This window comes from Macaca thibetana, chromosome 10 (assembly GCF_024542745.1).
Source record: "Macaca thibetana thibetana isolate TM-01 chromosome 10, ASM2454274v1, whole genome shotgun sequence".
Taxonomy (NCBI): domain Eukaryota; kingdom Metazoa; phylum Chordata; class Mammalia; order Primates; family Cercopithecidae; genus Macaca; species Macaca thibetana.
The window spans coordinates 74,557,158-74,570,297 of NC_065587.1; the positions used below are offsets into that span (position 1 = coordinate 74,557,158).

The following is a 13,140-nucleotide window of genomic DNA, read 5'->3' on the forward strand; positions in this document are numbered from 1 at the left end:
CTGAGATCTATTGGTGACAAAGTTACAGGTACTACTATTAATACTGTGATTTGCGGCCTACATTCATCGTGGGAGGAAATGCTTCATTTCAGGTTGTGGTTAGTGAAAGTAACTACATACATGTGTATATTTTTTCCATCCAAGTTCACAGGCACCCTGAATTTCTATACAGGGACATTGGGCTAAGAATCCTTGGTCCACACAAGTAATATGTTCTTGTTGCGAGCAAGCAAGTGGCATAACCTCCGGATGGTGAGAACAGGTTTTGAAATCAGCTGATTCTTCCCATTGCCAGTTACTCAGGAGCAGTAAGCATGTGGAACTGAAAATAGACATCATCTGCTCCTGGCTTGCTTTCTGATATTTTTGATTGTGTGTTTGAGTATTGGAATATGTTTTGTCTTGCAGATACCAGTAACCTAAATACAGAACACAGTAACTCCTGGGCCTCGGAGAACTTCTGGCTTGACCCGGCTGTGAAAGGCCAGTCAGAGAAGGAAGAGGATGATGAGCTTCGGAAATCCCTGGATAGATTCTATGAAATGTTTGGCCATCCACAGCCAGGCTCTGCGAACCCACTCTCTGCATCTGTCTGCAAGTGCCTGTCTCAGAAAATCACTCAACTAAGAGGCCAGGAGAGCCAAAAGTATGCTCTCCGCAGTTTTCAAATGGCCCGGGTCATCTTCAACCGGGACGGCTGCTCAGTCTTACAGAGGCATTCCAAGGACACCCACTTCTATCCACTGGAGGAAGGAAGTACATCTTTGAATGATGAAAAGCCAAACCCAGGACTGTCAAAAGATATTATTCATTTCCTCTTGCAGCAGAATGTAATGAAAGACCTGTAACTGGTGCCGGGCGGTGTGCAGGCTAGTAATGGAAGTGCTGCGCCATGGCCAGCACTGTTGGTGGCCACCCAGATCCCCTTAGGGTCTCTGGCCAGCTCTGTGTGCCCAACCCCAATTAAGTGCTTTGTGGTTAAAGGCTGGCACCTGTGACCTGGTATTGGAGCCAGTCAGCCCATATGGAGAGCCAGCAGGGTCTGGGAGTTCTCTGTCCCCATGGTCACCCCACCCACCACTCCCCTTGGCCAAGGCCACTGACTGACTGGGCTATGAGTCAAAAACCCAGCTCCCTTGCCTCAAGGAGAAGGACATTCTCTGAGGCGTAATTTATGCTCTAGAGCTCCCTTTCCTTGAGATCAGCCTGAGGCTGGGACATTACATGAAATCACGCCCTTGCTGGGCTTAATCCCTTTCCCTATCCTCCTCCCATTTATTTACTGGTGTCTCTGGGAGCCTTTCCTGAATAAACCTCTTATATCTGAATCCTTGACTCAGAGTCTACTTCTGGGAGAATTCAACCTGAGAGAACATACTTCTGTGAGATGAGGTTTTAGAAGGATACAAAGCTCTACACTGAATCAGGTATAAGGAATTATATCAAGTTGTAAAACTGAGACCATGTAAGTGAGAATGCATGTCCTAAAATAATATAAAGATTGAAATACAGTTTAGAAAAGCATATCACATCTTGATCACACCCTTGCCTCCTCTCCAAAACTAGAAATCCGTATTTTATCATACTAACTGAGTGTGGAGGGAACATTTGGACAATCTAAAATAACAGCTAAAATTCACAATTTAAAAAAAAATCTCATTGTCTTTAGATTGCAAATGTGAAAGGTGAGAAGATAACAAACGTGCACCACCCACCACAGTATATGTAAGCACTATTATGATACGCTAGGCTGATGCCATGTGGCCTTGTCAAGTTGTAGTTGAAGAGAATAAATAATCCTTTGCCCAGGTGGGGCCCTACTTCCTCTTGTATTCTGCCTGCCTGCACCCTCTGTCACCTTGTGAACGATTGGCCCCTCACCCTTGCCCTGTCCTTGCCTCCAATACCCTGAGCTCCATTTGCAAAGGCTTGTCCAGAGCAGGACTTCTTGGCCACCTTGTCCCTGTCCTCCAGGCCTGAGCCCTTCCTCACCAGGGAGCTCTTTAAATAGCCAGTGCAGGTTTGCACTGGCAGATGCTCCACTCTGCGGGTCATGTCCTGAACCCCCATTTGAGACTCAGTTGGTAGAATTACATCACCTGGCACCGGGATCTCTGAAGCTGCAATTGGAAGCCTCATGCTAATCCCTACCTCAGCAGTGCTTTCAGCAAATTGCATTGGTAGAAAGGGTTATATTGCTTTTGGGTGGGGGGAAACAACAAAAGAAGCTGGCAGCCCTGAGCAATTAGATTTTGAGACACTTGAGGTGCAATTTAATTGGCCTAAGATTCCAAAAGCTTTCCAGAAAGCAGATTATGCGAATGGGTTGGCCTAAAGGTATACATTGAGAGTGAGTGTGCCATCTCAGGAAGGTCTCCCGGGGACTCCTGAATGGAGAGAGAAGCCTTTTAAAGGTTAGGAATGACACACTCACACTCAGACTTCCAGTGCTGGGGAGATTCAGTGTAAGAAACAGTGCTCCAGATTGAAGTGTAGGGGCATCCCCCGGAAGGAGACCCAAATGGTAGAAACAGGAAATGAATAGGTCTTTGAGAAACACTGGAGGAAACAAGACTTCAGGTTTTCCTCTGACAAGCAATCATCTGCTTCTTTCTCCGTGGGCGTTTCCTATTGAACTGGCCCTCAAATAATCATGAAGCCAAGGGGACTTATACTTGAAAACCTGACAATTAAATTTTAAGGTAGTTAGCTTTATTGTTTTTTAATGAGAAGCATATTAATAGATGTCCTTGATGAATGCTATCACTTTTAGTATGACTCAGTCACTGCAATGTTTGCACTTAGTCTCCATGGCTACCTGCAGGAGGAAACTGGATTATTTTATGTTGTTTTTAAAAGGACAAAAAATACAAGCCGTTTGAATCTTCATGTTGGGAAGCAGCAACTTCTATTTGGCAATGAGATTTTAGTGTCAAACATTTCGTAACCTTTATTAATATGTGTGCCAAGGGTGCCCAGTGAGAGTTTAACCCCAAAAGTAGAGAATTTAGAAGTCTCAAAGCCAGAATCACCTTAGGTTTAAAAAGAGTGTGGTATGTGTTTACTTGCATCTGAATAAGTGTTTGTGACAGGTCAATACAAGATATTTGATTCCCTGCAAACTCACTGCTTAATTTGATCTCTGTGAGGTTAGGATGGCATTTTCCATTTATTTCTGTGAACCTTTAATAAAGACTAACAGATAAGGATATTGAGGCTTTGGCCTTTGGCATTATTGTCTAATTCTGCCCTACAGATAAATTCACCAACATTATAACATCTCATGAATGTCATGACTGGCCTGTGATATCATCTGTGGTCTGTTTCAGACCTGGGGCCCTTTTCAGGTCTTTGTGAGACATCAGAACTAAGAGTGCAGAAACATCAGAACCCTAAAGAAGAGAAGTGCTACCAATGTCTTAAATTAGTGTGCTATTTCTCATTTCATTAGCCTATTTCTTTGCATAACCTATGTAAGAGCCCATGTAACAAATCTTATTACCAGTAATTAGCACAAAACAATAGAGCTATACTTTTTTTATTTTTAAATAATTTATTTTAAAAAATAGAGATGGGATCTTGCTATGGTGGCCAGGTTGATCTTGAGTTCTTGACCTCAAGCAGTCCTCCCACATCGGCCTCCCGAAGTGCTAGGATTACAGGTGTGAGCCACTGTGCCTGGCCAGTTTTTTTTAACTTTTTAAAGCTTTTAAAACTTTTTATTGGATAATAATAATTACACAGAAACATGCATATATCATACAAGTGAACACCTTGATGATTTTCACAAACAACCGACCTGTGTAGCCAGCATCCTGATCAAGCAACAGACATTACCAACCAGCCCAGAACCCCTTTTAAGTAGAGAACTGATGAGAACAGTTTGCTCTGACCAGTGTTTCTCAAACTGCTGGTAGCACAAATAGTTTTAGATACTACAAGGAAAAACAATGTTTATTTTAATTGGTGATCTATTCAGTTTAAAATGTTAGAAAAATAGAACTACTACATCTGGTCCATGCTTTCAGATGTATTGCATAGAACAAATCTAATACAAGTATTTGAAATTTAAAACTGGACTGAATTAATTTAAAAATTAATAATAGTGCAGGTAACATATATGTCCAAATGTATAAAAGTGGTATACCTGAAAATGACTGAGGTTTGGAATTAAGTGGTGTATTAATCTGTTCTCATGTTGCTTATAAAGACATACCCGAGACTGGGCAATTTATAAAGGAAAGATGTTTAATTGACTCACAGTTCCACATGACTGGGAGGCCTCATAATCATGACTGAAAACAAATGAGAAGCAAAGTCACGTCTTACATGGTGGCAGGCAAGAGAGCTTGTGTAGGAACTCACCTTTACAAAACCATCAGATCTTGCGAGACTTATTCACTATCATGAGAACAGCATGAGAAAGACCCATCCCTGTGATTCAATTACCTCCCACATGGATCCTCCCATGACACATGGGAATTATGAGAGCCACAATTCAAGATGAGATGTGAGTGGATACACAGCCAAACCACATCAAGTGGGATAGGTGATCCATCATACCCCATTAGTCTCCACCATTGCTCTCCTGGAATACTGCAAGAAACTTCCTTCTGGTCAATCCATATCTACTTTTGCCTCCCTTTACCCTGGAACCATAAAGCAAATTCTTTTAAAAAGCTAAACATGCATGAATAGCCAAAAAATTTAAAAGAAGGAAGTAGCCTTCTCAAATGTGAAAACATTTTTATTTCTATAGTAATTAAAGCAGGAAAAAAGGCATAGACAAATCAAAAGAAAAGCGTATAGTCCATAAATAGATATAAATGCCTATGGAAATTGAGTATATGGTGAAGGTGACATTGCAAACCCATAAGGAAAAGGTAGAGGTTTTAGCAATTGCTGTTAGACACTGGCTCCCCACATTGGGGGAGGGAGAGTGAAAAAGGCTGGATTCCCCACCTTATTTTTCATATCAAAATGAATATTAGATGGATTAAAGACTCAAAATAAGATAAAAATCACAAAAATGCTAGAATAAAACACAGGTGATATGGATATATAAATGGAGATATTTATGTATAGATATATTGGAACAGGGAAGATTTTTCTAAGACTGACACAAAACCTAAAAATCATAAAGGACAAATTTGATGAAAATGACTGCCTAGCCATATGCAAGATCAAAACTAGGAAAAATACTTAGAATACATCTAACAGAGAGAACTTTTTCAAGAAACAAGTTGTACAAATTATTAGAAAAACAACTAATGGAAACATTGACAAAGGACATGAACAGGTGGTTAAGAATATATATGTAAAAGTAAAAAACACCATAAAAGTTACAGATGACAATATACCTAAGTGTTTTTATAGCCCTGCATGAGAAAGGCCTTCCTAAAACAGATGGCAATGCAAAATAATAAAAGATTGACAGTTTTTTGTTTTTTGAGAAGGAGTTTCGCTCTTGCTGCCCCGGCTGGAGTGCAGTGGTGAGATCTCAGCTCACTGCAACCTCTGCCTCCCCAGGTTCAATTGATTCTCCTGTCTCAGCCTCCTGAGTAGTCGGGATTACAGGCGCATACCACCACATCTGGCTAATTTTTGCTTTTTTTTTTTTTTTTTTTTTTAGTAGAGACAGGGTTTCCTCATATTGGTCAGGCTGGTCTTGAACTCCTGACCTCAGGTGATTCACCCGCCTCGACCTCCCAACATGCTGGGGTTGCACAAGCGTGAGCCACTATGCCCGGCCAACAGTTTTAACTACATAAAAATTTTAGACTTATTTTTTTAAATAGATCAGGGTTTCACTGTGTTGCTCAGGCTGGTCTTGAACTCCTGGGCTCAAGTGATTCTCCTGCCTCAGCCTCCCAAGTGTTGGGATTATAGGTCTGAGCCACTGCACCTGGCCAAATTTGAAATTTAGAGTGAAAGATATCATAAATATGTGATAATAGCATTGTGGTTTTGTGAGAAGATATCCTTATTTCTTAGAAATGTATACTGAAATATTTAGAGCAAAATATCTTAACATCTGTAAATTACTTTAAATATATTTCAACAGAAACAAGATAAAGCAGACAGGACAAAATGTTAACAAGTTATCACATCCAGATGGCGAGTATATGAAGGGTCACTATTCTTTCCACTTTTCTACGTATGAAATTTTCAAACTATTTATTTAGAGACAAGGTCTCACTCTGTTGCCCAGACTGGAATGCAGTGGCATGATCACAGCTCACTATAGCCTTGATCTCAGGTCCAAGCAATCCTCCTGCCTCAGCCTCCCAAGTAGCTGGGACCACAACTGCATGCGACCATACCCTGCTAATTTTTTAATTTTTTTTTTTTTTTTTTTAAATAGAGACAGGGTCTAGCTTTGTTGCCTTGGCTCATCTTGAACTCCTGGCCTCAAGTGATCATCCTGCTTTGGTCTCCCACAGTGCTGGGATTATAGGCATGTGCCTTTTGTCTCAAAATACTTGTTTATTCCTTTTCCCCTCTCCATTTCCATTCTCTCAGGTCAATTCACAGTGCATGGCTCTCTCTCACTTTGCTTTCTTTCTCTAGTGGAAAATCGCCCTCCCTGTGTATCTGAGAACTCAGTCCTCATGAGCTAGGTCACAGTCAGAGAAAGAACATATTAAGGCCATCTGAATGATGGCCCCTTTGGGATAGATGACTCTATCTGCAAATGTGCTTGTGGACCAGACCAGGCCCGTTTGCTTGTTTAACACCCAAAGGCCTTATTCTCTCATTGCCTTTTTCTTAAATCCCTGAAAGCTGTGCATCAGAGATAGCAGTTTTACCAGCAACTGAACCAAGAGTTCTCCAAATCCTCCCAAGTGAATCCTTTCCATCTGCTGTCTCAGTAGGCAGTGCATTGACGAAGGCACACGGTTTAGCATTCCTGCCCTCTGTTATTTTCTCCTCTTCTTCCTTCAGCATTTGCAGCTGAATGTCAGATGCCTTAAGCACACATTATTATTTCATGAGAAGGTAATTCATGTGTATTCAAACTGTGGGACTTTTCTGGTTGCCCTTACAAGCTCCTCCTGGGATCCTGATTAATTATTGTCACATTGTTTCTCCAGAAGGTGTGAGGACCATTAGGATGTCAGGTGTGCAACTGTCAGTTGCTCTGGTTAGAATCCCTGGATGCAAAAATGCCTAACCCTGTCCTGATTTTCACATTATTTTCCCACTGTCTTATATCCTCAAACCCTCTCCTTTTTCCTCTCTCTTTTTCACCATATATCTAAAGGTCTTCATTATTTTATTTTATTTTATTTTATGTATTTATTTTTTTGAGACGGAGTCTCGCTCTGTCACCCAGGCTGGAGTGCAGTGGCCGGATCTCAGCTCACTGCAAGCTCCACCTCCCGGGTTCACACCATTCTCCTGCCTCAGCCTCCCGAGTAGCAGGGACTACAGGCGCCCGCCACCTCGCCCGGCCAGTTTTTTGTACTTTTTAGTAGAGACGGGGTTTCACCGTGTTAGCCAGGATGGTCTCGATCTCCTGACCTCGTGATCCGCCCGTCTCGGCCTCCCAAAGTGCTGGGATTACAGGCTTGAGCCACCGCGCCCGGCCTATTATTAAAAAAAAAAAAAAAAAATTGTACACACACACACACACACACACACATCCATGCACTTACAAAAACTTGATTTAATCATGGTTTACTTCTGTTCAGCTTCTCCTGTCCCCTTTGGTCCCATCTTCTAGGCCCACAGCTAAGACACAAGAAGCTGCTGGAATTTGGAGACAGGGAAGACCTAGGTTGGGAATCTCTGGCTTAAACCAACAAGCATTTGGTAAAAATGCGAGGCAACTTCCAGTTTCAGGAGAAGATGATATAGACTCACTTTTGCTGGCTTCTTCTCTTTAAACACAACCAAGTACTATGGAAAGAATTCAGCAATCATAAAACGACTCTGAACAGCACAAAGAAGATGGACGGACTAGGGACTCAGGACTCGAAGAATAACACAACAGTTGGTTTTCTGGACTTTCTTTCTCTTTCACATATCCTGGGCACCGGCCAGCTTGAAACCACAGACAGGTACAGGAGAGAGAGAGAGGAAGAGAGGAGAGGAGAGGAGGGGAGGGGAGGGGAGGGGAGAGGAGAGGAAGAAGGGGGAAAGAAAGAAGGAAGGAAGGGAGGAAGGCAGGCAGGCAAGAGAGAGAGACAGACACGCACGCGTGCGCACACACACACAGAGAGAGAGAGAGAGAGGGGAGAGAGAGAGAGAGAGACAGACACGCACGCGTGCGCACACACACACAGAGGGAGAGAGAGAGAGAGAGAGAGAGAGAGAGAGACAGACACGCACGCGTGCGCACACACACACAGAGGGAGGAGAGAGAGAGAGAGAGAGAGAGAGAGACAGACAGACACGCACGCGTGCGCACACACACACACAGGGAGAGAGAGAGAGAGAGGAGAGAGAGGTCTTCTCTCTTTGGCTAAGGGACCAGGAAGGGAGAACTCAGTGGGGAGATCCACACCCAGTGGCATGGTGGACCCAATCTGCTCACAGCACTAGCACCAGCAGAAATGAGTTTCCAACCACTCCCCTACTCCACAGCCACAGACAGCAGCAGGCCGGTATGCCTGCAGCAGTGGCAACAGAAGAATCCAAACGGGCCAACCCACTTCACATCCCATCCCCACCAGCAGCAGTGAGCTCAATCTGCCCGTATCAGTGGTAACAGTGAAACGCATGCAGGCCAGGTGATCTACTGCTCCACACCAGGTGACAGCAGTAGGCTCCTTCACTTGCACAAGCGGTGCCAGCAGGTCTGGTATCTTTCAGCCGTTCATGCAGAGGCAGAAGGTGACCTAGGGCATCCCCCACACCCACATGATGACACCAGTCGTGCCTCCTGTCTCTGTAGGCACCATATGTAGCAACCCAGTAGGAGCTTAAGCAGAGCCACAAGAACAAGGCAGACCAGAATAGCATTGCGAAGGCTCAGAAAACGCAACTGACATTAAAACTATAGCCCACAAAACGAGGCAAAACTGACACAATAAACCTAAACAGGGCGGCTACCTGCTAAAATAGAAGCTTTATATAGAATCAAGAGTCTTGTAACATAACGTGCAAAATGTCCAGGATACAACTGAAAATGACTTGTCATACCAAGAACCAGGAAAATCACAACTGGAGTGAGAAAAGGCAATCAGCTGACATTGACAGTGAGATGAATCAGATGGTGGAACTATTTGGCAAAGATTTTAAAACAACTACCATAACATAGTTTCAGTAAGTAATTATAAAATCCTTTGAAACATATGAAAAAATAGAAAACCTCAGCAAAGAAATAGAAGTTACAAAAAAAAAACCAAATGGGAATCACAGAATTGAAACGTGCAGCAACAAAATTTAAAAACTCACTGGGCGGGCTCAATGGTAGCGTGGAGATGATAAAAGATAAAGTCACTGACCTTGAGGACAATTTCATTGAATTTTATTCAATTTGATCAACAGGGAGAAGAGAGATGAGGGGGAGGGGGAGAAGAAAGGAACTACGAGACAATAACAGAAGACCTAACATTCAGAGCCCCAGAAAGACTCCAGAAAGATTTGAGGGCTAAACAGGTATTCAAAATATAAGGCCTGAAAACTTCCCAAATTTGGTGAAAGACAGAAACCTACAGATTCACAAAGCTGAGTGAACCCAAAATAGGACCGATCAAAAGAAATCCTCACCAAAACACATTATAATTAAACTTCTGAAGCTGAAAGAAAAAAATCTTAAGAGCAACCAAGGAGGAATACATTATCTATAGGCAAACACCAATTTGAATGAGAACAGATTTTTCATCTGAAACCAGGGAGGCCAGAATGAAGTGGTTCAACATTTTTCAAGTGCTGGAAGAGAAGAACTGTCAACCATGAATTCTACATACAGTGAAACCGTATTTTAAGAATGAAGGAGAAATAAGAGAATGTGTGGCCAGCAGTCCTACGCTTAAAGAATGCCTAAAGGAAGCTCTCCAAACAGAAAAGAAATGCTAAAAGAAGGTTGGAAGTTCAGAAAAGAAAGAACAACACAAGGCACAAAAGAATATATAATAAACTATTCTTTTCCTTATGAGTTTCTTAACTCATATTTAACAGTTGAGGCAAAAATTATAACATCAATTGTGGTGCTTAATAGATGCAGAGGAAATACTCGAGGCAATTATACTTAAAATGAGAGGCAGGTTATGATATGGAGATGTAATAAAAAATACGTATTTTGTCTCTGGCTCTAGTTTCTTGCACGGAGCTGCTAAAACCATTGTAAAGTCCTGAGCAAAAGGGATGCTAAGTGCGTCTTTTGTTCTAATATTTGGTCTTTAAACCCAGGTCCTGACACAGATCTCCTAATACCTTGGAGTTTCCTGGGGGATGGGAGGGTCCTTTGTTCTATTGAGGCAACTCTTGGTGGATTCCTAGATGGAGGCTGGTGACCAGCAAGACAGAGCTATAAGTAGAAGCTTGAAACTTTCAGTCCCACCTCCCATTCTCAGGGAAGGAGAGGGGAACTGGAGATTGGGTTAATAATAGATCATGTAGACATGATGCAGCTTCCATAAAAATCCCTGAACTACAGGGTTCAGAGAGTTTCTGGGCTGCTGAACACATGGTGGTGCAAGGAAAACGATGTACCCAGAGCGGGCAGGGAAGCTCTACACCCCTTTTCACAGACTTCGCCCTATTATTCTCTTATCTGGCTGCTGATCTATATTCTTTATCATATACTTTATTTTCATTTACTTTAATATTATTTTGTTTTATTTTTTGAGATGGAGTATCGCTCTGTTGCTCAGGCTGGAGTGCAGTGGCATGATCCCAGCTCACTGCAGCCTCTGCCTCCTGGATTCAAGCGATTTTGTCCTGCCTCAGCCTCTCAAGTCACTGGGATTACAGGCACGCACCACCACGCCCGGCCAATTTTTGTATTTTTAGTAAAGACAGCGTTTCACCATGTTGGCCAGGCTGGTCTCAAACTCCTGACCTCAAGTGATCCACCCACCTCGGCCTCCCAAAGTGCTGGGACTTACAGGCATGAGCCACTGCACCCGGTCTATCATATACTTTATAATAAACCAGTAGATAAAAGTGTTTCCTTGAGTTCTGTGAGCCATGCTGCCAAATTATCAAACCTAGAGAGGGGGTTTTGGAAATCCCAATTCATAGCCAGAAGTATAGGTGACAACATGGGGCATGAGATTGGTGTCTGAAGTGGGGGTCAGTGTTGCGTGACTGGGCACTTAACCTATGGGATCTGATGCTATCTCTAGGTAAATAGTGTCAGAATTGAGTTAAATTGTAGCATACTCGGTGTCTGCTGGAGAATTGCTTGGTATGAGGAAAAACATTCTCGTATCTGATCACAGAAGTGTGTAGTGTGTTGAGTATGAGAGTAGAGTAAGAGAAAGCAGTCAGTTTATTTTTTCCTCCCAAACACACAGGTAAAGGGACCTAAATGGAAGTAGTGTTTCAGTATGTCACTGAGTGATAAAATGTCAAATAGTAGGCTGCAGTAAGATATGTGTGTATATTTTAACACCTAGAGCAACAACTTAAAAAAAAAACTATACAAAATGATTTATTCAAACACGTATAAATAAAACACCAAGGTGACACCCTTAAAAATGTTCAAGTGACTCCTAGAAAGGCAAATAAAGAAAACAGATTAAAGAAATACTAAAATGGCAGACTTAAGCCCTGACATATCAATAATCACATTAAATGTATACAGTCCAAATACGTAAATTACGGTATAGATATTGTCAGAATACTCCCCTCCCGCAAAAAACAAAAAACCACGACCCTACTATATACTGTCTCAAAGAAACTAACTTCAAATATAACAACAGGATGGTTTAAATTAAGGGAATGGAAAAATATATATTATACTAACATTAATTAATTGTAAAAAAAAAATGGGAGTAATGGTTCACTGTAAAAAAGTGGGAGTGGTGCCTGTAACCCCAGTGCTTTGGGGGGCCAAGATGAGAGAATCGCTTGAAGCCAAGAGTTTGACACTAGCCTGGGCAACAAAGCCAGACTCTGTCTCTTAAAAAATATTTTTTTTTAATCAGCTGGGCATAGTGGCATATGCCTGTTAGTCCTAGCTACTAGGGAGGCTGAGGTGAAAGGTTGTTTGGGCCCAGGAGTTCAAGGCTACAGTGAGCTATGATTGCACCACCGCAATCCAGCCTGAGTGGCAGAGTGAGACCCTATTTCTAAATAAATAAATAATTAATTAAAAAGCAGGAGTGGCTATATTGATATCATATACATTGAACTTCAAAGCAAAGAAAACATATTATACAATTAAGAAACAATCAATCTGACAAAGCAATCTTAAATGTATATGTGCCAAACAACAGCACTCCACAATTATAGTTTGGGAACTTTAGCACCCCACTCTCAGCAATTAATATAACTCCTTGACATAAAATTAGCAAATATATAGAAGAAATGAACAACACCATCAATCAACAAGATTTAACTGATATTTATAGAATATTCTATCCAGCAGTAGCAGAATATACATTCTGTACAAGTCTCCAAAAAGCATTCAGCAAGACAGACAATAACCTGAATGATAAAACAAAGCTCAATAAATTTAAAATAGTTGAAATCATACAGAGATTTTCTCCAACCATAATGGAATCAAAATAGAAATCAATGACAGAATATAACAGGAATGTCTTCAAACACTTGGAAATTAAATAACACACTTCTAAACAAATGCACAAACTTCTAAACCCAAGAGTCAAAGGTGAAGTCTGAAAGGGTTGTAGGGGAGACACACAGAAATGAATTAAAATGAAAAAATGCATCATGTTAAAGAAGGGCGCAGCTAAAGTAGTGCTGAGTGGGAAATTTATAACACTAAATGCTTGTATTAGAAATTAGGAAAACAAATTCAAATTTAAGTTCTTAGTTCAAGAAATTAGAAAAAGCAGAGCAAAATAGATCCAAAGTAAGCAGAAAGTAGGAAATAATAAAAATAAGAGCAGAAATCAACAAATGTGAGGAAAAGAAAACAATACAGGAAATCAGGCAGGGCAAAATGGCTCACACCTGTAATCTCCGCACTGTAAGAGGCGGAGGAGGGAGGATTGCTTGAAC

At 41.6% G+C, this 13,140-nt stretch overlaps 2 protein-coding genes across 3 annotated transcripts in view; both read left to right on the forward strand.

Moving 5' to 3' along the window:
• Nucleotides 1-1,328, forward strand: part of SHLD1 (shieldin complex subunit 1) — a 112,033-nt gene extending 110,705 nt beyond the window's left edge. For both annotated transcript variants that reach the window (XM_050745251.1, XM_050745250.1), the window contains one exon: nucleotides 409-1,328. In XM_050745251.1, coding sequence (XP_050601208.1) covers nucleotides 409-848 — 440 coding nt within the window. In that variant the 3' untranslated portion in view covers nucleotides 849-1,328. The remainder of the gene's footprint in view (nucleotides 1-408) is intronic.
• The window catches only part of CHGB (chromogranin B), an 817,086-nt gene that overhangs the window by 754,438 nt on the left and 49,508 nt on the right, over nucleotides 1-13,140 (forward strand). The gene's annotated exons all lie outside the window — the stretch shown is intronic.